This window comes from Paracoccidioides lutzii (genome assembly GCF_000150705.2).
Source record: "Paracoccidioides lutzii Pb01 unplaced genomic scaffold supercont2.2, whole genome shotgun sequence".
Classification (NCBI taxonomy): domain Eukaryota; kingdom Fungi; phylum Ascomycota; class Eurotiomycetes; order Onygenales; family Ajellomycetaceae; genus Paracoccidioides; species Paracoccidioides lutzii.
In genome coordinates, this window is record NW_015440948.1 from 1987855 (window position 1) to 2013002 (window position 25148).

At 47.6% G+C, this 25148-nt stretch overlaps 9 protein-coding genes across 9 annotated transcripts; 3 read left to right on the forward strand and 6 right to left on the reverse strand.

Moving 5' to 3' along the window:
• Positions 1-528: 528 nt before the first annotated feature.
• Positions 529-2426, reverse strand: PAAG_01273 (cholinesterase; the record flags this gene model as incomplete). The annotated part of the gene is made up of 5 exons (XM_002797368.2): positions 529-1569; positions 1617-1788; positions 1841-1913; positions 1983-2128; positions 2212-2426. 5 exons carry the CDS (start codon positions 2424-2426, stop codon positions 529-531), a joined length of 1647 nt encoding a protein of 548 aa, XP_002797414.2.
• A 545-nt stretch (positions 2427-2971) lies between these two features.
• PAAG_01274 (hypothetical protein) lies at positions 2972-3355 on the forward strand (the record flags this gene model as incomplete). The annotated part of the gene is made up of 2 exons (XM_015844294.1): positions 2972-3028; positions 3182-3355. The coding sequence occupies 2 exons, from the start codon at positions 2972-2974 to the stop codon at positions 3353-3355; spliced, it is 231 nt and encodes a 76-aa protein (XP_015701075.1).
• Positions 3356-3561: 206 nt separating this feature from the next.
• PAAG_01275 (hypothetical protein) lies at positions 3562-4326 on the forward strand (the record flags this gene model as incomplete). Its single annotated transcript, XM_002797370.1, has 1 exon — positions 3562-4326. One exon carries the CDS (start codon positions 3562-3564, stop codon positions 4324-4326), a length of 765 nt encoding a protein of 254 aa, XP_002797416.1.
• A 1392-nt stretch (positions 4327-5718) lies between these two features.
• On the reverse strand, positions 5719-6865 carry PAAG_01276 (hypothetical protein; the record flags this gene model as incomplete). Its single annotated transcript, XM_015844295.1, has 2 exons — positions 5719-6259; positions 6282-6865. The coding sequence occupies 2 exons, from the start codon at positions 6863-6865 to the stop codon at positions 5719-5721; spliced, it is 1125 nt and encodes a 374-aa protein (XP_015701076.1).
• A 1869-nt stretch (positions 6866-8734) lies between these two features.
• Positions 8735-9899, forward strand: PAAG_01277 (hypothetical protein; the record flags this gene model as incomplete). The annotated part of the gene is made up of 5 exons (XM_015844296.1): positions 8735-8914; positions 9004-9204; positions 9327-9510; positions 9638-9738; positions 9834-9899. The coding sequence occupies 5 exons, from the start codon at positions 8735-8737 to the stop codon at positions 9897-9899; spliced, it is 732 nt and encodes a 243-aa protein (XP_015701077.1).
• Positions 9900-10516: 617 nt separating this feature from the next.
• PAAG_01278 (karyopherin Kap123) lies at positions 10517-14263 on the reverse strand (the record flags this gene model as incomplete). The annotated part of the gene is made up of 4 exons (XM_002797373.1): positions 10517-10701; positions 10775-11511; positions 11791-14128; positions 14218-14263. The coding sequence occupies 4 exons, from the start codon at positions 14261-14263 to the stop codon at positions 10517-10519; spliced, it is 3306 nt and encodes a 1101-aa protein (XP_002797419.1).
• An 854-nt stretch (positions 14264-15117) lies between these two features.
• Positions 15118-19140, reverse strand: PAAG_01279 (patched sphingolipid transporter (Ncr1); the record flags this gene model as incomplete). The annotated part of the gene is made up of 3 exons (XM_015844297.1): positions 15118-15224; positions 15324-18780; positions 18877-19140. 3 exons carry the CDS (start codon positions 19138-19140, stop codon positions 15118-15120), a joined length of 3828 nt encoding a protein of 1275 aa, XP_015701078.1.
• Positions 19141-21353: 2213 nt separating this feature from the next.
• PAAG_01280 (ser/Thr protein phosphatase family protein) lies at positions 21354-23923 on the reverse strand (the record flags this gene model as incomplete). The annotated part of the gene is made up of 4 exons (XM_015844298.1): positions 21354-23343; positions 23461-23572; positions 23682-23835; positions 23915-23923. 4 exons carry the CDS (start codon positions 23921-23923, stop codon positions 21354-21356), a joined length of 2265 nt encoding a protein of 754 aa, XP_015701079.1.
• A 482-nt stretch (positions 23924-24405) lies between these two features.
• Positions 24406-24774, reverse strand: PAAG_01281 (hypothetical protein; the record flags this gene model as incomplete). The annotated part of the gene is made up of 1 exon (XM_002797376.1): positions 24406-24774. The coding sequence occupies one exon, from the start codon at positions 24772-24774 to the stop codon at positions 24406-24408; it is 369 nt and encodes a 122-aa protein (XP_002797422.1).
• Between the last annotated feature and the right edge of the window lie 374 nt (positions 24775-25148).

Sequence of the window (25148 nt, forward strand, 5' to 3'; positions counted from 1 at the left end):
AGATGGTCGCTCTAGGATGTGACCTTTTAATTCCTGGACAAGCGCTAGGGTAGATTGGTGTTAGCGACTTAACAGTTAGCTGCGCAGCGGTTCTCACCACCTTGCTGATGGGTAAGGGTAAGTGGGTCAAGGTACAAGCGCATGGGGCTTTGTGAAGCGGTTGGCCTAATTAGATTGAGCTAGATTGGGGTTGGTCCGCTGGTTTGGCAAATTGTTTAGATGAAAGATTTGAGGGAATCCGCCGAAGTTGGATAGGAAATGGGGAACGGGGGAAATAACAGTGTCATTTAGAAATTGGTGGTGAGAGAAGATGTTGGGATTCGTGATAACGAATAGACAGACGAGGGTATAGTTAATAACCATACCTAGATGTTTGTTTAACTATATAATACATAGATCATGCGCACCCCTTTAAAAAAAAGCTCGAAACACCATCCAACATTTATATGCTGCCCAAAAACCAAAATAAAAATAAAAATAAATAATAAATAATAAATAATAAAAAATAAAAAATAAATGTTCCGATCATCAAGATTCTGTCATTATACTCCTTTCCGACCAAAACTCGCATTCCTCCTGACTCCAATCATCGTCGACCACCTGCGCCATTATCCCCACCCCATTGCCCCCAGCTCTCTCATCATTTCCATCTCCAAACAACATGAGAGTCCTGTTCTTCTTCCACCATCCCCCACCAAATGCCTTCCACACAGGCCGATTCGGAAATCTACCTGGAACTGCATTAGGGTCACCAGTGGTGATGAAGGACGTGAAATACGCATGCAGCGTCCCGGCCATTTCATCCTGCGCATCAGAAATCTTCCGCACGGCGGGGCTATAGGTTTCGTACTCGACCTGGTCTCCATGGCTTGCACCACCCTTGACAGTCTTGATCAGAGCCCAGTGGTACAGAAAGACAGGTGCCTTCTGGCCGCTGGATGCGTGGTGAGCTGTTTGTCGTATGGGACATATGTATGCGAAATGGCCGTAGGCGGCCTCTGCTCGTTTGAACTGAGAACCAACTTCAATATTTCGCATCTCTACGTAGGGAGAGGATGGATCTTTTAGTGGATCTGGATATATTTTGTCGAGTCTCTGCAGGTCCGATTCGGGCATGGCGGGGATAAGCGTGCGGAAGAATTCGATGAATTCTTCAGACTTGGACATTCCAGAGGGCACGAAAGGGGCTCCTTCGTTCGTGTTGTAGCCGGTCAGAATGGGGACTTTATTCCACTTGCCGGATTCCCAGCCGCGGATTGGAGCTTGTTTAATGATATTGCCGTCGATGACTGGTTGGAATGCCCAGCGGTTTGAAGGTTCGTAGCGAGAGAATATCCTGGATGAGGCCCGGGCGATGGCTATCGCGGGCTTGCCACGTAGGCATGGGAAGGTCTCTTGTTCTGTGAGGTTAGAGCAGCCGGCTTCGACGAGGAATTCTGTGAATTGGTATTCATGGAGTTTGCTGTTGTAGGGGTAAACGGCGCGGGAAGTTGTGGCACCTGATTCTATCATCACACGGTGGAATATGGGTGGTGCTGATTCGTTGTGAAGCATGACAAGATGGCCAATCTGGTGACGTTAGCGGAGGGCAGGGTTTGAATACGTTGATTTCTTACAGAATGTGCTCCAGCGGACAATCCAAATAAGGTGACTTGATTCGGATCTCCTCCAAATGCTCCGATGTTCTCTTGAACCCACTTCAACAGGAGGATCTGGTCACGCAGGCCCACATTGAGGGCCCCATCCTTTGCTGCAAGCTCCGATGACAGAAAGCCAAATGCCCCAAGTCTTTACATGTTTCAGCTCACGGCAGAATACAGAAGTCGAGGAGAAGCCTCACCTGTAATTAAAATTCACTGCAATATAAGGCTTTTCGGACCATGCCGTCATGGATGCAGAGTTGTGGCTCCCCCCTATTTTGACGTAAGCCTGATTCGAGTTCCGGACGGTTTAAGTGTGTTGAATGAAGTGCATAAACCTACCACTGCCAAGGTTAAAAGCACCACCATGGAAATATACTGCGACCGGTAGTTTCTCAGTCGCATCTCGTGTTTGTGGACGGAATATATTCACGTTTAAACAATTTTCAGACCATCCATCGAGTGGCATAAGAGGGGAAGATGGGCACCTAGCACCTCAGTTAGAACCTAGCCAAGGTTTCGAGTTTGAGCTTCCAAAACTCAAAACAGCTAGGGTCAAACTATCACTTACCTATTCCCACAGCTAGTGGCATCAATAACATCCTCCGATGAATTGACAGGAATCGGTGGCATGAATCTTCTTTTGCCGGTTGGAGGAAGAGCATATGGAACCCCAAGAAACGCTTCCACCGACTGTGGCAGGTTGTGTCGCAGAACCCTACCAATGACGGTGCCTTGACGAATAGTTACGGATGGTACTTTTGCACCTCCCAGAATAACTGCCATTTGCGCCCATTGTGGGCAAATTGTCTGCAGGTTGAAGAAAGGAGACCAGTAAGAGCGGCAGTGTTCAATGTCGTATGATGATGTATTTGGTAGGAACCGCCGTAGGGCAAAAAGAGCTAGCAGAAAGATAAAAAGTATGCGCACCAACCTCAAAGGGAACTTGAACAGTGCCATTGAACACACAGCTGCCTTTGTGGTTTCGAATTTTCGTTGTTTTAACGATACTAACTGGGATAGCGGCATGCCGTGCTTAAGGACAGCAACGTCGACAACTATCCACCAATCTTTAGGACCTAGCACTCAAGCTGACAGCTCGCAATTGGCAAGATATTCAACGACTGTTTCAGCACTATCAAAAACCGACACCAATATGATGTTAGAGCTAATTCACAACCTGGTCGCAACCCAACACGGTGTAAATCTGATGGTAGTTGGCGCGTACAGCGCCCTTCTCCCCATGGAATTCGGTAGATTATTGATATTCACGGCTTGCTCCACTACTTTCGCCTTCAAATGTGAGACCAGAGACCAAAATACCAGGGTTCATGGCGCAAAATACGCTCGAAACAACGTTCGACACCCGCGGAAGAGCCACAGACGAAGTGATTACATCATCCGCTTCCCCACACTTTTTTAAGGTTTGGGGATCCGTTACGAGCTCTTTCCCTATTTGGAAATAGCTTAATTCATCGACGAGTAACTAACTAACTGGTTTGACTGGTTTGACTGGTTTGACTGGTTTGTTAGTGAATTAGCGGCCGAAATGCGATTTACCTATACGAGATACGACAAGTTTCCTCACACGATTCTTCCTGCGCCTCAGACCACAGCCCCATGTAGACGTGGAGGGAGTGCTACGGAGCTATCCGCCTGGTCAGGACGGCGAGGCTGACCAGCATGTCATGTTAGGCGCTACATTGACTTTCTGAAGATTATTTGTCGGCGTGGTTGACATGGACTGGTATTTTAAGATCCCTCATGCTCCGCCAGAAGATGGATTTTGGAATTGCTGTTCTCCTCATAATCACCTCACGCATAATCAGCTATCCGCTATCTCTCTAGTAACAAATACACTAGGTATTCTATCAGAGACCAACTCTTCACAGAGCTAGCTACCTTCTTCCGTTTTCCTACGATGGCATCAGATCACTCCGTTGCAGACAAGGGCTTTTCAGAGAAGGATATAGAAATCCTCAAGGGTTCTGCCGCAACTTCAATCCACTCAGTTAACACTGCCGAGACTCTTTTTAACACATCATCGTCCTTCACACCGGGGCCCTCACTTTTCATTGACGCCCGTGGAAAAGAACTTTTTCGCCTTCCCACACCGGTTTCACAGCTAGAAATCCACATCAGCAACCCAGACGGATCACTCGCATTCATTTCCACACGTGAGAAGCGCTGGTCAGGGAATTGCACTCTTTCATCGCCCCAGGGCGGCAACCTTATCTCCACAGAGTATTTTTTTGGACCAAATAAGGCGCCCATCATTCGTCGTTCCGCCGAGTCTGAAAAGGCGTCTTCAGAGATCAAAGTCACGGGAAAGTGGATTTCACGAACAACAAACTTCGCTACGCCCGATGGATCTGCGTTCGAATGGAGGTATGTCAAGGAGCGCGGTCCGGATGGAAAGAAGCAACAGCTCATGGTGCTGGAAAAAATTGAAATTGCGGGCCGCAGGAGAGTCGCGCATCTTCTACGAAATGAACAAACAATGCCAGCGAAGACGTCGATGTGCACAGCAGGGAATGGCGGGGAGCTGGTGTTTGATCGGAATGCATTCGAAGTCATGGATGAGGCGCTGGTCGTGACTACTTGTCTCTTGATGCTGAAGAAGGAGATCGATCGCCGGAGGGCTTTACAGACGCTTGTTATAATGGGAGCTGCTGGTGGTAATTGAAGACTTTACTGTCTTCCTCTCCTTTTTATTTACTTCCCCGCTTTTTTTTTTCGCGTCTGTGTCATTCTGGAAGGGCTTGGATTCCTATTTAGCTTAGCATTTAGATTGTTATTTTGTTTACTCTAATTCTTTTTCAGCATATTTTTTATTTTTATTTATTTTTATTTTTATTTTTATTTTTATTTTTTTGAATACGGTGGGAGGCAGCTGAAGTGGAAAATACAATTCATATATTATTAGACAGGAGATTCATGTCATATATCACACTTGGCCGCAATCACCTCATAATCCATTAGACACCCCCAATTTAAGCAGATGCCCATCCTCACCTGCTTGAGTAATAGCACAAAATAAACAAATAAACACAATAACCGCTAGACATAAACAGATGTGAAACTAAACAAAATGACACAGCCGTTTCTGCGAATCCTTTCTGCTGAACCGGGGCTAATCTCGCTTCATCGGGGAGGAAAAGAGACAGGAAAATTCAGCCTAACGCCTTATCCAGCGTCAAGAAGTCATCAAAAATTGAATCGCCATCTCCCGCAGCGACGCCATAACATAAAAGTCGTATAAAGAGCGCCAAACTCATCTTCACATAACTACACAGACAAAACAGTCGCAGTCTTCGTCACCGCACCCGCAGCTCAAGCACGGCTTGGTCGCTCCCTTGATGGGTTTGCTCACAGTTGATGACGCGGAGGAGCCAGACGAGGGAAGCGTGCAGTTGACGAGTTGAGAGCCAGCGGAGAAAGCCATGTTGTTGCTGGAGGAGAAGGTTGGCCGTCGTGAGGGTTCAGTAGATAGATGAGAGTAACTTTGATCAGAGGTTCGCGTCAGTGAGAGCTTAAGAGATGCGTGGACGCGCGAGGTTGCTGATGATTCCTCCTAGGGTGAGGGAGGAGGGAGGGATATGGGCATGAGATCTCTGTAAGGGAGGGGCTAGATGTCTTCATATGTATACTTTCATTTTGGTTCCAGAATTGGTTTGAGCGAGCAAAATTCCAGCTTGTTGAAACTCCATATATTGCTGTGAACTGGAGCTTTACCAAAATCATGCGGCGTCAAATGTTTGATCTATAAATAGTTAATATGCCTCTGATGACGTCACCCATAGTTAACGCATTGTTGACTTTTATTTACCAACCTTTGGTTTTGGCATAAGTTGACTTTATTTACCACCTGCAAACGTGATATTGCCAGGAGGCATTGTTCACAGCATAGAGTGTCACAGTCTTTACAAAATTGGTTCAGGCTAACACTGTTCTTATAAGATCCCCTTGAGACAATGGAAACATGAAAAGGGACAAGGAGGCGTCCGAGAAAATATATATTGACGGGAAACAGCTAGTTATCCTACGTGATCAATACCAGAGCCAGGCCCCACATTAATCAAACATCATACGCTTTCAGCCGCGATAGAGCTGCCTGCATCATATATCCCTCATAGTATTTCACCGCAACGTCAAGCGCAGGTTGGATATGGACCGCACCCTCACACTCTGCAAAAACGAAATCCTTTCCATGGAAGACACTCCAGTCAGTTTCCCGCTGAGCGACAACCGTCTCTGCCTTCACGCAGTTTCTAGCAAATAACCGGCAACTGTCCAGCAAAACTTCCGCTGTGCCGACTGTGACCATCGCCTTCTTAACCAGGCCCTGTGACTCCCCGGAGGATGGAAACACCCCATTCCAAACATCCGTGGCACCCTCCCCTTCACGTAGATTTGCCCATACCTCTTCCTCATTGGCAATCCCATTAGCATTCCACCGCGCCTTAAACCAATTCTCCTGTGCCAGGGTGAGAAAATCCCTCCCATGATTCGTACGATAGCTGCCTTGATCGGTTCCCAATATAACCCAGGGACTCACAAACAACACAGCTTCTAGTTGGCGGCCAGCAAGGTCTAGTGGTGCCGCATAAGGGTGACGGCTTAGCTATGTGCGTTAGTAACGACCCTGTCAAGTTGCCACCCGCGCTGTCGCCCGCGATTATAATGTCGTCAGCCCGAAGGGAGAGCTCGTTTAGTAAATATCGAAGAGGAGCCACGGCCTGAACGAGTTGCGACGGATACGGATGTTCTGGAGCCAGAGAGAACTCGAGAAAGACTACTTCTTTGGCTTTACATGCTGCGGCACACCGTAGAGCGAAAGGCATGTGACCGGGCGCTTGAAGGGGGTTGACGTATCCCCCTCCATGAAAATACAGCAGTATCGGCCCAGTTTCAGAGGCTGACGGGGGAGTGACAAAGTGCAAGGTTGGCTGTGGGACATGCAGACATGGCTCAGTTTGGGCCTTGGTGGAGCTATCCTTCAGTGCGACCTCTTTGTAGGCGATGTTGAGCTTAGAGCAGTAAATTTTGATTGCTCTTCCAGTTGAGATCTTACGAAACTTTCTGGTTAGCTGTTCTGCGGGAAATGTAGTCCTTCTGGTTCGGACAACAGCAACTGCGAGTCTTTGACTCCAATGGAGGCCATTGTTTGTTTGGCTCGTAAAACCCAGGAGCAATTGGAACACTATGATTTGAAGTCGGCACATATTTAATCATGGATGGCAAAATACCATGAGGGAATAGATAGAGAGTTGGACGGTGGGGGGTATAGATTGATTGATTGCCAAAGATCGGGAAAAGGAAACAAAAGAGAGCCTGATCCCAGAATACCTGCAGGATGTTTCTTTCGGTTGCTCCAGATCTTCCCATATTTTGCACGGATGAGGAATGGTGATGGGGATGTAAACAGCAAAACCCCACGATTTCTCTGCACAGGAGATATATTTTGTATCAACAAGTGACAGAACCTGGATATCCTGAACTTTTCTTTAAAAACAGAACAAACACAATCTTTCACCGAAGGAAGACAGAGGAAGCGGGCCCGACCTTCCGAGGTTAAGCAGAATGAGATAGTTTTAACTATCGAAGCACCCAAATGACTTTGTAGCTCCTTAGGTAGTTGGCTAATGTCATTTCCATCAGCTGTTTGTTAGAATCCTTGTGCGGGCCCTTTTTACTTCACCTTCTGTAAGAATTTCTGTGCGATTTCAATTTTCAAGAAGACCTGGCTAAGGATGCTCCCGTTTGTAATAAAACAAGTTTTTGGCTCCTGGTCACTGGAACATGGGCGCCTGAAAACGAACGATGCCTGCTATCCGCGGTCTTCTTCGGATGGCTTATTTTCTCTGCGACCAGCGTAAATTCCAATGCTTCGGAAATTTCTGGTCCTTTCCTCGATGAATCGAAATCACCCAATTGCGGTAAACCAGGGGCTGCCATGCATCACGGAAGACCTCTCTCACATGGAATCAGCATATTCGGGCTGTTTGTCATGGAGATGCTGGGAGCGCTTCGGCTAGGGGCCTGATGCGCCGGATCCTGCAGGCGTTAAGGCTGGTGCAGATAGAATTGCATGGGACAGAAGAAGACCAGGCTCATGAGCTGTCCTGACTACCCTTCGGTGCGTGTGCTCTAGCAAGAGATATTCTTGACGGGCTGGTCAGCCCCAGCGGCGGGTGATGACATCGTGGTAACCAAACACGGATCACGCATCAAATACGTAACAGGTAACTAGTTGTGGTAGATGTGTAGTAGATCCTGTGATAGATCGCTGCCTGGCATCCGGTGTTATGGATAATTGCGGGAGGAATTACATTCATATTGTGCTGTGATTGATATTGGTTTGGTTGGTTTCTTGGTCATAGTTAAAGAAGCCCCCCCTATTTTTTCGGCGCCGAACCCCTGAATTGCTCAACTAACTGACCAACCCCCTGGTAGACGTGTCATTTATTCATCAAGACGTTGACTTTCTATCCCCAACCTCCACTCTGCTAACTCAGACCGAGATGACTTGTTATCAACGCCGAAAGCCTGTCTGCCGCGCAATAACACTAAGGAATGTCCTTCACTTAGCACAAAAGAGCTCTTTTTTTATTAAAAAAAAATTGGACATCGTCTGCATATCATATTCGATGTCCACAGACAATCCATTTCACTGAACGGAGCAATTATATCCCCGAGCACCATTTTTTATTTTTATTTATTTATTTATTTGAGAACGGGTACTCTGTTTTCAAGGACATCCCATGTTCAGATTCTCTTCATTGTGGGAGTCACCGGGGTCTTCTGTGAAAACAAGTAAAATGCCTACAGATTTCCAAACAAATCACCAGCGAGAGAAAGAGGTGACAACATATAGAGCTCTCTAGCCATGATGCCACAAGCTCGTGGAAGCCCTTTTGATAAACCTGCACCCCCTCCCGCTAACAAAGCGGGCGTGCTAACCTACTCGCGGCCTGGCTCACATCCTTTGAAGTCCTCAATTTTTTTCCACGGACCAACCCTTTCCGTCCCTCTCAACACTCGGCCCTCCTGAGGTCCTCGTAAAGGTCTCACATGCCTCCGGGAATCCCACGATGCGTATGATCATGTCCTATTATCTAACCATCCTACTCCAAAAGATACCCCCGACGATCCCAGAATTCGACTTCTCAGGTATCGTCGTCGCTCTTTCTGTCAATGCAAAGCCGGCTCTCCGAGCAGAGTTCCCACCCGGCGCTCCCGTGCTGGGCATGAATGATCGCATCTTTGAGGCGGTTCGTAAAGGCCGTGTGCCTTAGCAGAATACGTCATTGCAACGGCGGAGAGCTTGATTCGGAAACCGGATAATATATCCTTTGCCGAGGCGTCGGGGTTGGCAGCTGTGGCTTGTACGGCAATGAATCTTGTGACAAGGACCCGGGTGAAAAAGGGGGATAGGGTACTAGTTAATGGAGGTAGCTCCGGGACCGGGTTGATGACTATACAACTCGTGAAGGATATTGTGGGGGTGACGGGGAGGGTTGTGGCGGTTTGTTCAGTGAACAGTGAGGCAGCAGTTAAGGGGGTAAGGGTGGATGAAGTGCGTAGTTATCGAGACGACAAAAGAAAAAAGAAGATATATATGTGGGGACGAGTACCCAAGATGTGTGTGAGTGGGTAACTATCGTTATATATTATCAAAAATAGGTCATCCACTACACCACCCACGACCCTTTACATTCCCATCCCGTAACGCACCACTCCCACGACAGCGCTAATGGTCCTTTCGACCTCATCTTTGACACCATCAGCGTCCAGGACCTCTACACGCATAGCGCTGCCTACCTCGTGCGCTCCATCTCAAGCCTCCCACAAACATTCCTCTGTATCGGTGTGCTCTAATGCCCCACAGACTTCATGGGTGTGTTGCGGCGGACTTTCTGTACAGTGATGAGCAGTTGTATCTCTCCCCTGATCCCTGGGCGGTGGGCCGGGTGGTTACTCACTCGTCAGGACAGGCCCCTCAAAACATAGGATCGAGAAAGTGAGCAAGTTTTTTGAGGAGGGGAAGTTGGGAGTTGTCGTGGGCTCTGTCTGGGAGATGGACGGTGTAATGAAGGTATTTAGCAGTCTACTACTAGGCTTTTATATATCTTTTTTTTATCAAGAGGAATGAGTATTTTGCTAAATTGTTCTGCTTCCATTTGGGTACAGGCTTATGAGCGGAGCATGACGAGGCATACGAAGGGGAAGGTGATTGTGAAGATCCAAGAGGTATGATTATTGGGCTGTGACTATGGATAGTGAAATTGTAGACATGGGAGCGACGGTTTGGACACTGGCCTTTTATTTTTGGGGGGGGGGGTCTTCTCACTACATATGAAGAACGGGAGCATGGTTCAATAAAACTTCTCACTAAAGACGTTTTCATCACGACTGGTGTCGGGTATGAATATAAGTTGGAAACTGAGCAAACGATGAAAATTTTGATGAGAGTAGCTCGAAATTCATTAAACATCGTATTCCGTTGGATATATTCATAGTTCACTCTGCCTTTTCCGGCCCATCACGACTTTTGCAGGGGGTATACAATTAATTTCTCCTTCCTTCCGGCCGCCGTCGGCACACCAATGCTATATCTTTTTACCCAATACCATCACTATCACAATCCATTCCATGCCAGACCATGCCAAGCCATTCTTCATACTCCCGTCATCCGCGTCGTGCGGACTTGCAGGCTAAGGGGGTATTTGCTATCCACATTCATCATAATGCATTTCTTGAAATAAAAGAAGAAGAAAAAAATAGTAATTGCTGTGTCGTAAGTCGTCACCTTCCGCTGTTTCATTACTGGGAATGGCAAAAGGAAAGGAGGGAGGTTTGTGGGGGCAACCAAATTATTGATGCAACTGTTCTATCCAACTAGCCACCCCCGGTTGCATCTTATTCAGCCAAGAGACGAGCTCGATCAGTTCTGCGCGTCGCTCCTTGTCGAGTTGGTTTGGTTCTCCAGTAAGTACAGATTGGAAGATGGGGATAAGTCGTGGGGTTAGGCCGGTGACAGTGGCGTCTTCCCATTTATCTGATCATTGTGTTAGTGAATGTGTTACAATGTGATTCTTGTAAACTGCGGGGAATGGAAAGGAAGATCATACACAACTGGCAAATCATGCGGAAAACGGGTTCGTTCTCCTCGAAGTCATTCTTGAGAGGGAGGACATCGATGAGGGCGGAAAGGACATCAGCCACAGGGACGTTATCACGGTGCTTCAGAATCATGCGGCTAAGGCAGCCAGAAGCATTGTCTTTAAGTCTAGCATCGGCGATATGTAGACAGGGCTCCAATATCTCTAAGATGGTAGGATAGGTTTTGGTAATCTCCGCATCGTCGTTCGATTTCTCGACAAGTCGTCCAATGGCGTAGGCAGCGTTGCTCTTTGTCTGGAGATCCTCGTCGCCAAGACGGTGCAGGAGTAGTTGAAGAAACTTGGATGTGAACGGTGTGATGGCGTCGTCTAAACCAAATATGATATCTGCAATAACTCCAGTGGCGGTGGATCTTTCAAGAGGCTCACTGCTGCCAGCGTACTGGAGAACAGACTGTTCAAAGTGAGGCCATAGTCCGAGGAAGCTGCTACCTAGTGCAATGGCAAGGCCGGAGATAACGTCTAAAGCGGTGTCAATGACCACCCAGTCAAACTCAGAGAGTTCTTCCAGGGCAGCACGGTCGTCATCATCCACACCAAAATCTTGCTGAGAGGGATGTTGCTTGGTAATGATTGTGGTGACCATGGTAACGATATTGTTGAGGACAGAGGCATCCGCGACAAGGTACGGTCCGCAATATTTGAGATTTTCGGCAACATTGCGGTTGATATCAGCAACGGTCGCCCTAGAAAAATTGATAATGTTAGTGATTGAAAGGCAGTCTCCAAATGCGTAAATATCCAACAAAACAAAACAGCAGAATGCTCAAAGAGCAGTAGAAGTGGTTAGATATTTTCTCAGCTTCACAATGGAAGAATTCGTATTTACATCAATCACACATTTTGTGTGTATGAGTGAGCTGGGATTACGAAGGTGTGTCATCATAGAAAAAGATAAAAGGCAAAAAAAAAACCCGAAAACAAGGCGAAAATTCATGAACATAAAACAAGTCTTTTGCACGTACCTGTCTTCTTCGTCAGTCCACATCTTAATCGTAGCAGTCATCAGTATTTCAGTGAACTTCTTCAGTTCATTGGGAGGCTCAACCATCCTCATCCCCTTGCCAGGGACCCATCGTTCCATCTGACCAGACTCCTCACAAACTTGCCATAGAGCAGCATATGAGCGGTGAAGGGTACTGATGGTGCTCTTTCGGACACCTTCGTATGGATGCTCGCAGAGGGGAAGGATCTGCTCAATTGTTTTTTCGAAGTATGGAAGGAAGGCCTTCTTAGCATGGGTGATAATTTCACCAAGAACTTCGACTGCAATCTCCTTCTCAAGGGCGAGAGGAGTCACGGTGGTGAGATCTTCCCAGTCGTCCTCCTCATCGATATCAAGATCTTCAATGTTGGACTCATCGAGGACGGACACGTCCTGCTCATCGTCGCCAGCGGCAGCGACGCGAACCTTGCGACCAGCAATGGTAACCTCTTGACCAACAAGGTCACGCGCGGCATCGCTAAGCTCAACCTCAAGATCAGTTTCTTCCTGTATAAGGCATGTAAAAAGCCCCTTTACTATTCCCTCCAAGAATGGAGTGAAGTCTTCGCCATAAACTTTTGACATGGAGCCCCAGAAGATATATGTGCTTTCCTTCAGGCCGGAGTGGCCAAGTTGGAGAGCTTCCTCGCTGGCGCGCATTAAAGGCTGAACGTAGTTCTTGAAGTGTTCTGGTCCAGCAGAGGTAGACATCTCTCCCATGGCGTCAGTGACACTAGCACGAAGTTCCAGTTCATCCTCGCTATCCTTAATGGTGACGTAATCCTGCATGAGATGCATCGACTCATCGAAGAATGGGAGGAAAGCCTTGCCAGCAGATGATGCAATGGATCCTAAAGCGCTGGCAGTAAGAGCCTTGATCTTGAAGTCTGGATGTTTGATCAACTTGTGCAAAACTGGCACCAACTCTACCAAGTATTGTGTAACATCAATCTCACTCAAGCTGCCAACAACAGAGTCTACGGCGCTAATAGCAGCCTTCATAATGTCGATGACCAGCCCGTTTTCCTCACCTTTCCACTCCTGCATTGTGCTGGCAAGGTTCTTCATGAGGAGGGGCATGAGCTGCTGGTGTTGGTTGCTGACGTCTTCGGCAAGGTCATCTGCGATTCTCGAAACACCGTGCAGGGTTGCCTGACGGACCTTGGGCTCAGTGTCGTTCAACAATTGAAAGATGACAGGAAAGATCTCTTTCATCTGAGTGCTGATGAAATCGGGAGCGCCCTCGACACACATGCCAAGAGCCATGATACCTGCACGGCGATAATTGGGGTCTTTGTTGTTGAAGTATGGCCCCAAAGCGTTGAGGAGAGGCACGACAACCTGGCTTGGTGGGAGGCTCTGTGCAAGTAAGTCTAAAAGATCTAATGCGGACCTGACTGGAGTGATGTCACCATCATCATAAACGGTAGCATCATCCAGCTCGGTTGCGATTTGAAGAGCAGCAAGGGTAAGCTGTTTGCCAATCTGCATGCCTTGGATTTTCAATTTTCGGTATTTGACGCATTCCATGAGGAAGCTAATGGCCAGGCCTCTGGTATCCTCGGCCAAGTCGGTGTTGGCAGCAAGTTGGTTCATGAAGAGAACGAGCTCTTTCAAATGGGGATTCATCAATTGGGGATCACAGCCAAGAAGTGACTGGAAAACCTCGAAAGCTTGGATGATCCGGTCCTCGTCGCCCTGATCAATCGAGTCTCTCAAGACAGCAACCATAGCGGGAAAAATATTCTGGAAAGCCTTAACTGGCGCCTCGTGTTCATCCGAGTCCAAGTGCATCGCCAGCTTGCTCAATGACAGAAGGGTGTTGATGCGAACCTCAGCGCTCTCAGGATCGCGAATGGTTTTCTCGAACAGAGCAAAAAGGTCGCTGAATTTTTCTTGGAAACCCTCGCCCAGGGTTTCCAAAATGGTAAAGAGAATGTACATTCCAGTCGCACGCTCATCAGCCTTGGGGCTTACGGCGGCCTGGAGCAGGAAAGCGGGAAGATCCGCCCATTGCCCGTCCTCGAGATCAATCTTGGCAATGGCTGAAATGATACGGGCACAGGAGTGGCGGACTAATGGACCACCCTCTCCTAGAGCCGCACGGAGCAGCTGCTCTCTAATATGTGGTTTCTGTTCCCCGGCAATCTTGAGCCAATGCTTGTTAACGAGGGATCGCGATTCAACAGCGGCAAGCTGTCTCAGGTTCTGGTCATCATGGGAGGTGGCGACTTGGATAAGGAAGAGGAGTGATTCTGGTTGGGTATAAAATTCTTTCTTCAGGGCGCCAGTGGCTTCCTTGACGCTGCCCAAATTTGCTACGGAATCGTAACGAATTCATCAAGTCAGCAAATGTTTACTCCTGACGGCTCTACGAGGATAGGCACATGAAGGCCTGGGCACTCACGATCAAGGACGATTTGCAGCTGTTGCAAGAATCGCTGCTGGTCCATGATGGACTACTCTTGAGGTCCTGATACTCGAATAGGTGAGAGGGAATTGGGCTGACGGTTGAGTTAGATACGTGAATTCCCTTGGCAGCAGATGCGGAAGCCCAGCCAGTCTGAAGAAAGGAACTACCTTAACAAGTAAGAAAAAGATGGTGTATCTTATGAGGAGGGAAAGGAAAGACAGGAGAGAAAATAGAGGAGAAAGGTTGGGAAATATATAAGAAAAAGAAGAAAAATTGGTGTTTAAGTGGGATGTTTCAATATTTTTCTTCGGCGGCCGCTAGTCTGTTTTGGTGGGGTGGTGGAGATCCCATGTTTGCATTGTTTACATCAGCAACCTCGAATGGAAGAAAATTGGGTCAAAATAGAATAAAGAGGAGAATGTCGCAGGTATTTAATTTATTTATATCGAATTGGCATTGTGCATATATCGCCCAATGCCCAATGGGATAGCTGCGTACCACATATAGTCTACCGTGGATAATCATCAAATTAAATATAGCTAAAAGTCATGCGGCTTTCAGGCCTAATATCCAAATATCGTAACGCGGCAAGTGAACAACATGGGGATCAAGAGAAGATCCAGATCATCGAGTGCAAACCATAAGACTATGCGCATATACAGTACAGGTATAAGAAATCTCACATATCAATAGCTATCCTTTCCTTCCCTCACACGAAACTCCGCCCAGATTCTCTAGCCGACATATATTGTTGATTCCCCGTTGCGTGTCTATAAAGTGTGATTGGGTTTCCAAGGCTATGCCAACAGCTGCTGGAAAGGTAAAGAAAGGAACAATCATGTCAAAAACGAGCAACGAGATAAAAGCATCTTCGGGGATATAAAAGTAAATAATTCACGAGTCGTCCTCAGAATCGTAGTCGTCGTCCGGCAGTAATGATCGGTACCTTCTGGAAGCAAGATCATCCTCCAGGCCCCCGTCAATTTGGGGATCAGAATATCCTATCAAGACAAAACGAAAATCGTATCAGTATATCTGGGCATTCACACCCTATATATAGGTAAAATGCGACAGAAAATCAACGTGTTAGGAGGACTCACCGTCACCTCCAAAGAAGCTCAAAGCTACCGGTAAGAATATCAACGCATGAGATGCAGCAAATATTACCAGCGCCAGCCATATTCTAAAATAGTAGATTTCAAATATCTTGCTTCTAGTAAATGCAAGGACACACACGCCTAGAAGTTTAGTAACTGTGATACCGGTGAAAACGCTGCCGCCAACATTCACCAACGCCGCCCATGCCCGTGCTGTCCGATGGCGGAATTTACCCCGAGCCTGTTCCAGGAGTGGACTGGAAGGAAACATGAACGCACGCGCAACATGTGCACAGAATTCGAACCCAATTCCAACGCAGATAATCAGGTTGACCAGCGAGACGGCGTTCAGAGAAACGTTGGCAACAGCCATGGTTCCGATGATGTCGACAACCGTCATCATAACTGTTGCAGTCACGACTGCTCCAGTTGCTATAGAGCCCAAGAGAATTGAAGTGACAACGAAGATGATGGCGATTGCGGATCCAAGAAGCGTTCCCGTAAGGCGAACGATGGATGCGTATTGGTCAAAAAAAATGTAGAATTTGGAATAAGGGAAGATATCAATTTTATGCGTTTCCGAAATGCCGTTTGCAATCCGACGTGCGGAGGCATAGGCATTGATAAAATCTTTCTGGCTGCGAAGCGGAGTATGACTCGTGCGGAAATGGCTTGCGTTTGTTGTTATAGATTTTGAATCAAGAACCAGGGCATTGGAGTAAGGTGCTAAGCCGCCTAGGGGACAGGATTCGTCTGTGGGTGACTTTACCCATTTTTCTGCATAGTGAATAAACTCGGATCCCTCAGGCATACCGTGAAGGGAGATATTCCATGGCGGATTCCTCTCATCAAAGCATGTCTTGCCATTCTCTTTGCAGCAGTTTTGTTGAGGATTCAGCCAGTAGAAGAAGTCGTCGATCCAACTAGCAGTCGAGCCCGAGATATACGAAATATTGGGACGCTTGGATTCTTGCTCGAGAACGAAACCTAACGAAAATTCGTCGCATGTCGAGAACCTTCCACAGAGCTGCTGCTGGTGATGTCTCGCTGTAACATTGACATCCCGTGTCACGAAGTAGACAGGAGGTCCGCTCCCAAAGTAAGCATACAGATCATTAAAGAAATCGATAAGATATGAATCGTTGGGGATGGCGATTCGTTGATCCAGGCCCAAGGCGACAGTTGGCAGGAGAGCAAGACCGGCAGTGAATATCCCAAGGAAAACAACCATGACTAAAAATTTTGTGTGATTTTTAAGAAGGCGAGCAGCATATGTTTTTCGGATGAAGCGTTGCAGGATACCTTCCTCCGCATGGTCATACGACTGACCGCTAGGGATTCCTGACGAATTTGCTTTTCGCACTGTTAGACAGGGAAAACAATCGGCACGGAGACTCTCAACCCGTCTCTGATTCAAAGCCAGCACGGACACGAACATGGTGACCTGTAATATCGCGTTGATGAGGACAGCGCCGGCTGCATAAGCTGCGAAATTCTTCACAGCAGGCATCCCCACGAAGGCTCCCATCGCAAATGCAATTGTTTCTGTTGCTGCAGAGAGAAGTATACTGGGGCCCATTCTGCCCAAGGCTCGGGCAATGCGCCCATCGATTTCTTCTTCTTGATGGCTCAGGTTCACCCTTTCAAATTCGTGAACGATGAGGAAAATATTGTCGACGCCGATTGCGAGAACGAGGAACGGGATCACCTCGGCAATGATTAACGTCACTTTGATACCAGCTGCTGAGAAAAGGCCAACGGAAGCGGAGACAGACATCAGGACGATTAGGATGCCAACGATACCGAGTGTAAATTTCGACTGCACAAGACTGTTGGCTGGGTTGCTGAAGAAACTTTTCCACGTCAGGGTTGTCGAACCAAGGGCTAAAGAAGCGTAAATAAACATAATGACGTAGCTAATAACAACTATTTTCGCATCAGTATTTGTAGATTTATTCAGCTCCTGTTCAAGGCTGATTTCCGTATTGAAAGAAACTCGTAGACCATGTTCACCTGCTTCCTCTTGCACGACCTCGAGCACTCTTTTCAAACTATCCTCCCAATCTACTGCCCCAGCTTCATTTTCGCTGCCTGGGGCATGGTTATTGACTACCCATGTAACAACAAGTGCAGTGGCATCCAACACATTCTTAGTCTGTCCATAACCCCCAAGTATCATTTCCGGTTTCAGGGGTTGTTGGAAATCGGGGAGACATTCAATGGATCCAGGAGACTCGGCACAGTATTTCAAATGAGATTTCCAATTATTAGGGTCGACATTGGAGAAAGACCCTCCGAAATATCCAGTTAATGACTGGACAACACAAGCATGTCCGGTGGGTTTAAAGCACACATCCTCCAGAGCAAGGCCCTTTTCTAGGGAAATCATGCGACGCACTCGATTCTCAACATCAAACCACCAACTGAGCGTTTCGTAGCTTAATACAGGGCCTGGTCCATCCGGGTGAGTGTCGTTAATAAGGAACGCTTGCTCCGCTCTATAGAACGGTCCGAAATTCTCATCGAAGAAAGCTTTTTCTCGAGCAGCGGCCGAGGTGGGGCTCACCCAGAGCTTGACAGGGTCCCTTTCGACAGTGAATCGTAGCCAACCCAGACTCAGCAATCCACATACAATAATACTTGTCGTTATGGTTAATGCCGGAAATCGAGCACACACGCCACCCAGACGGCTGAACGCCGCATCAAAAACCGAGTTCAGCTTATAGCTGACTTGGGGGCGGTCAAGTAATCCGGCATCGTCAATGAGATCTCCTTCGTCCTCATCATCGCTTGGGCTGGTATCTTGGAGGAGCCTAGCCCGTTCCAACTTGCGCTGTTGACGTTTCCGGAAAACTACATGAACGAGCGTGGCGGCGACCATGAGTAATAGAAAAACCGAATAGACGATTATGACAGAGAAGGATAAGCAAGGTAGGTGCCTAACATGGCAGTAGCTTTCCTCTGGTAGCGCAGGCAATTGTGGGCAAACAGCGGGACAATCAATGCAGGAACACCGATACTTCTGGTCTGCATCACTGCATGATTTTGGAGTGGTCGGTAGAGGCTGCATACCAGCATCCATGGGTCCCTTAGGTTGGGTCATAAAATTAATTTGAAACGGGCTTCCTAGAAGCTTCTTGTCGCCCAAAAATTTCAAGAACTGGGTAAAATTCCTAGCTCCTCCGCCAATGAAATCCATCGCCTTGCCGCCAGAAGCACCGTTCTTGACGTCCTTACAGCTATCGTAAAAGCCAACTTGGTACACTTCGGACCACAGATTATCCAATTCGGTCACTACTTTTTTATCTTTGACGGTATCTGTTTGCGTGACGTTGATGAAAAGCGACTGGTCGGGGGAGCATGTAAAGGAGCAGAATAGGTTGAAAAAGTTCTCTTTACAAGCTGGACATGACGCAATTATGCCTTCAGCCATCTTTAAGTGCGAGGATAAAGCATCAATCTATCAAAAATGCGGGCGCAAAAGTCAGCATGCGATACATCTCCAGCTCCCTATATCCGAAGCAACGCGCCAGCTTCCAAACAAGAAGGTTCATACCTGAGGATCCTCACAGCAAACATTACCCGTCTTCCATTTATCTCCACATAACGATACCAGCTTCTTCCGCGTATCTGCTGTGGGTGCTTTCGCAAGTCCATTGTCGGGACACGGTAGTTGTCCACCGAAAAACGATAGTTTTCCGCAATGGCCACGAATGGCGCATCGACCTTCTTCATGGATTTTTGTCTCTCCTTGAGCAAAGACAGAGCTGCTCTGGGCAACTACCAGTCCTGCTAGGAGCGGTAAACACGCGAAATGCATGGCGATAAACTTGGTCAGGCAGAGGCTGTCAGGGAACCTCCGACTAATCCAGCACACCGACTAAAGTTCCCCCTTTTCACAGTGGACTTCACCAACACAAGGACCAGATCATCAAGACAAAGCCAATATTTCTAACCCTATAATCCGAATAACATTCGCTTCAGAGCTGGCAGGCTACCAGAAGTCTTAGATGTGCTGGAGGGAGAGTCGATGGACGTTGCTGTATTCACGACCTGCAGCTACAACCGACACGCAACCGGGAGAGGGGGGGGGGGGGAAGGGCGGTCAATGATATCCTACGCCGACGGAAACAAGAATCTAATACGGAGACGGACGGAGCGGCTACGAAAACGGTCGGGTCGTACGAGAGGATAAGAATATATGGTAGGCAAGCAGAGGTGCCCAACTGTTTATGTATTTGTGTCGAGATGCTGGGAGGCTGGATGGAGTGATGTGGTGACAAGAGAATGGCTGGAAATTTGCTTATGTCAGCCGATGACATCAACTGTGGAGCAGATCTGCCGAGGCTTGGCGGTAGAGCTACCATGGGACGTTTTTATGTCACGGTGCAACAAGAAGTATCACTGCAGAAACAAAGTAACTGATGCTCCTGAAGTTTCCGTTTGGCTTGTTAATCAGTTAAAGTATGTGAGAGAATTTCTTGCTGGATTGTAACCCCTTGCAAGCATTATGCCCCCTCCCCCTGCTGAGGAATAGAGAACTTGAAATGGATCCCCACACACCAGCCTACGTCATATCAGCCCTCGCATCCAGAGAAGGCATGGGAAGGTCTAGCCTCTGACAAACGACAGAAGAACCCGTAATAATGTGGTATTATTTCCTGCCCGGCTCATTATTTGGAATACCCAATAATTTTACAAGTATCCACATGCAAAAGGGATGCTGGACTAATAACATCCCTAAACATTGTATGTGCTTATTACTATCATTCAGGGGTTGATATGCTCATACTCGGTACCATGAACATTATTTAGTTGGGACTCTCTAGCCATGATCCCACGGGTGATAGATGGGACCTCGGGGATCTTGTCTCTGTGCCCCCTTTTCCACTATCGCAACTATGGTGTCGCTAGTCGTCGCATTTGCAGCAAGCTAGCCAGGAAATCCCCGCGTGTTTGATAGCCCGCAAGAGATATCAGCAAATGAACCACCACCGGGTAGTTATCAGCGAATTTCCAGACTCTTCTTTTCCGCATAGACTGCTATTAAGTTACTTACAACTCATGCAGCTGAAATCTTCCTATTTCCTTATATTTTATCCATGGGCATCAGAAACTCTGAACCGCGCCAAAAACAATATAAATCCAAATTAAAAGAGTGAAGATCACTCCCAGCACGCTAGGCGTGACTCTAGGGACTCCCAGGCCTGTTTACTGCCGGTGCTTTAGTTGGGGACGTCTTAAACATTAAAGCGTCAATAATCAACAACTATTAAGCTAGCTAGTGGTAAAGATTTAGTGATCTTAATGAAGGCGACGTTTTTAGTGCTTTGGGTATACTTTTGATAGCGACCACTGCACATGGAAAAGTTCCACCTTTAAAATTCCTATTCTTTTGACTTAACCCTTCTCTAATACCCCTGTTTTCTTCCCTGTTTATGTGCAGATTGCCTGTTCTTGTATATTTTATTTTTCCGTGTCCAAGGAGTGATTGAAGGGTTCAAGGTCCCGTGAAATAACCGCCTTGGTTGGGTGGGCGAGAATCCTGCTCCCCTCAACCAAAATATCTAGCCGGTAAATATATAAAAAACGGGGTCGAGTCTAACTCTAAAAGCCAGGAGAGGTTACATAGATTCATTGAGTAATTGAAAATAAACACCTGTATTTTTGTGCGCCTGGCTTCTATGCGACAGGATGAGGTATGAAGATGTAGTAAGAATAAAGTTGGCAGGTTGGTAGACGGGTGGTAGAGTAGGCAAGTTAGGTAGGATAATGGTAGTAGTACTGGTTAGTGGTATGGCAGTTGTGGTATGATATGATATGAGAACGAATCTTGGGAAAAAGAGTTTCGAACATAAAAAACAAAAGAGAAAGAAAAGAAGAACTGACATAAACGGACAAAAAGGAAAGCTAGAAGAAAACAAGAAGATAGAAGGATGGAGAGAAAAGAAAAGACACAAGGACAGCCAAACAACAGAAGAGAAATTGACCAAGCACAACCCAACCCAAATCCATCACATCATATCACCAACTCTACTCCCCACCAGCTCCCCCTTTATTTTCCCCGGCAGGCACAGGCGTCGACGTAGAAGACGCTGGAGAGTCTGTCCCCGCGCCTCCAACAGCACCCTTCCCAGGCCCTCCAGTACCACCATACCCTCCACTCCGCGCCCCTCTTCCACCGCCGCTACCGCCCCGTCCACCTCTATCACCTCCTCTCCCGCCTCGGCCCCTCCCACCATACCCACCACCTCTCCCCCGTCCACTCTCACCATCGCTCGTCGCACTACCGCTCTGATACCCGCTCCGCTGCCCAATGCCCCCCGCAGGGCCACCACGATTACTAGCCTGCCACGTCCCTGCGTTTCCGCCTTGCCCATCGCGATCCCGCCGACTCCCCCGATCCTCGAACATTTTCACGTTCGGCTTACGATTGGGGCCTGGTGGGCTTGGTTTCTTGTGTTCAGGCGGCTGGCGTTCGAGAGCCACACGTGCTTCCTCAGGTGTTGAGAAGGTGACGACGTGGTTAAATTTACCCCATTTCTCCACCTTTAGGATCTTGGACTTGTCTTCCTCGGGGAATAGGTCACGGATCGCTTGTTCAGAGTCGACGTTGGAAATAAAGAGGCCACTGCTTGGTTTGCGCTCAGTAGGTCCGGTGCTAGTTCTTGAATCCGTCCGCTCGCCGAGGACGGTGCCGTTGGACTCGTTGGCCTTGTCTGTCGCGGTGGGAACGTTGACCTGAGCACCCACGGGCTGAGACGTGGCGGGTTTAGCTTTGTTGTTTGGGATTACCGGGGCTGGTGATACGGTGGTTTTAGGAGGAAGTGGTCCCGCGGGCTTGTTTTGAGATGGAACCTGGTTTTGCTGTTGATACGTGGGTACTGTGGTGCGGTTTGGGACTGGAGCTTGACCAAATTGGGAAACTCCGCCAGCGGATCTCGGTTGGGCCCCAGATGGAGCACTAGGGGCAGCGCCAGACGCACCGGGGGCGCCTGGAAGACCCGACAGAGCGACAGGTTGTTGAGTTATAGGCGCAGAGCTCGTTGATGGCTTCCCAGCACGATGAGCGAAGTTGAAGCCCTGAGCACGCATTTCTGTTCCGATTCGTCCACCCTCAATTTCCAGAACAAGGTATCCGAAAGCGGCATCTGCCAGATTGAAATTCCACATATTCTTGAACGCACTCTCGTCGACTTGGCCACCAGCGTTGCTTGCCGCAACAGGGCCTCCAAAAGGATTGCCACCATTCGCAATTGTTGGCATCTTCTCGACGATACTTAACGCATTGTCTAGTAAGGTTCTCTGAGCCTCGTTGGCATTAATAGCGGCCTCGACTTCACCCTTAACCGTGTCCCACACATCATTAAAAGAGGCCTTGGAAGCCGCCAGCTTGCCACGATAATGATCCAGAGTAGGATTGACGCTAAACTCGTTATATGAACTCCCGTATCTAAAATGTAACCCGGCCGAGATCGAAAAATCAGCCTTGAGAGTAACAGAGAGTTGGTTCAACATGCCCTCACGAGCCGGGGAAGCATGCGTGACGAAAACGCGTGTCTCTGACGGATCGTAGACGCGATTAGCAGTATCGACCAATTCACCCATCTGCAATAGCGTTGTCCACATCGTTCCCTGCCCGCCTGCAATCGTCGTCTTTCCTTCTCCATTGTCGAACAGTTTATGCATAACAACCGCACCCCCAAGACCCAGCAGGCGCAGTTTCACTCCACCGATATCTAGTAGTCTCGAGCTAGATTCATCGATAATATGTAGCTTGTCCACTTTATATTCACCAGATCGAAACTTCTCCAGCACCCGAACATCCTCACAAGCACCCCAGACTGTATATACGGGAACATCGAGGGTCAATTGCTTGTTGAGCAGCAGAGGGAGTTCGGAGAGGGGGAGCTGTTCAGGGCTGAAACGTTGTTTGATGGATTGTTGGGGAGGAACTTGGGAGATGCTTCTCTTGATTGCCTCTGGAAGAAGGGGAGAATATTGCACGACGTGTTTCAAGGTCCTGTATGAAAAAAGCACCAGTGGCGAAGAGCCATAGCATTAGATATAATGCTAATATAGCGTAGTTTGGAACTTTCCGGCGCAGTAAAAAGAGTGGTAATCAAAGTGAATGACATACTTATCAGCAATTCTCTCTAGAGAGCTATCATCATAAAAGCCAAAGTCACCTGTATGGATAATATGATCCGCGCGAGCCTGCCTAGCAAGTTCATTGAGAGACTTCAAGTTTCCTGTTCATTGTTTAAAAGCAGAGCAATCAGCGCATGTTGCCAACACAACACATTGCATATATGAAGCGCACTGCCTCACAGCAGCAAACAAACGTAATATATCCCATACCTCTTACATCTGCAACGCAAAGCACTCGCACACCGCCAGTCTGGATAACTCTGCCATTATTCGGGAGCAACGCAGTGGCTCCTGGGGTCGGGCCGCTCGTGGAGCCGTTGGAAAGATTATAACCAGGGTTGTTAAATGCGTGGGCGGGACGTGGCTATAGGGCGTCGAAGTAAGATGGTTAGGTGAGTCTGCGAATGAGGGTTTGTTCTATGAGTGAGTCCGGGCAAACTTACTGAAGCCATGGATGGAGGGGTTTGTAAATAGAAAGACCTTGTTTTGTTAAACTGGAGGAGGAAAAATCAAGCCTTTTTATGTCTGTGGTTTTTCGGTCTTGCTTCTTTGATTGTCAGATGATCTACCGTTCAAAGAGATGTGGCGTTTTTTTTTACCGTGTTGTGGATGTTCATCAAACTTACACGTAGGAAATGAATAAACTAAACAAGAAAAAAAAAAAGGGAACACACGTCAAAGATAAAAAAGCTCGACAGGTATAGTTTGGAGAATGTGTTAGGATTTGGGTTTGGTCAGAATACAACCAAATATAAAACGTGGAAGCTTTTTTTTTTTTTTTTTTTTTTTTTTTTTTTGGCTGGGTATGGGGTATTTTGAAAAAGATGAGATTTAAAATAAAAACAGAAGAACAAGGGATATTGTGGTACAAAGTGAGGCAGACAGCAAAACCAGGGAACGGCGGGGGAATTTTTGTTAAGTATGGAATGGGATATTAGAGATGGAGATGTGAGCCGGAACCGGAACCGGAACCGGAGAATAAAGGAACGAGGAAGTGTGTTATGGATATAACCCGGAGAAGAATTGCGGGGGTTGAGATGCAGAGAGAGAGGAGAGAAAGAGATGGCGGAGGCGTAGAGAGAGTTAAGCTGGGATGAGTTGGGGAGAGCTGGGGATGAACTTTGTGAAGTAGAGATGGAGGTCGAAAGAGAGCAGAGAGACGGTCGGTATTGGCGATGAGGATGCACCTGAGCACCCAGGGCTGCTGCTTCGGGAAAAGCGCAGAGTCACGTGTTGTACTCGGGGTTATGTCAGCAATGCGCTGGGCGGGAATTCGCTCGGCCCCCTTTTTGCGCAGAGACATCGCTAATAGGAATCTCTAACATAGCTGAAGTATAGACCTACAATTGGATCGCTCTAATTCGACGTTCTACAGACCCTAGCCAAGCCTGGACTGATAGCTGGGAGCCCATACATGCTTAGGGCTGCATCTCAACGGATCCTTAGATCGATGATTTCTCTCTGCATGCAGCTGCTGGGATATTAGGGAGACCAGCCACTAGTATGACTACACTTCTGCTATAATAGTATGTATCTACAAGGAGAGATGTGGATATATATTAATAAAAAAAAGATAGACATGTATCCCATAGACTCAATTTTTTAATGTAATATATACATACCTAGGAACCTCAATAACTTATATAAACATAAACCCTAATCCCTTCATCAAATCAA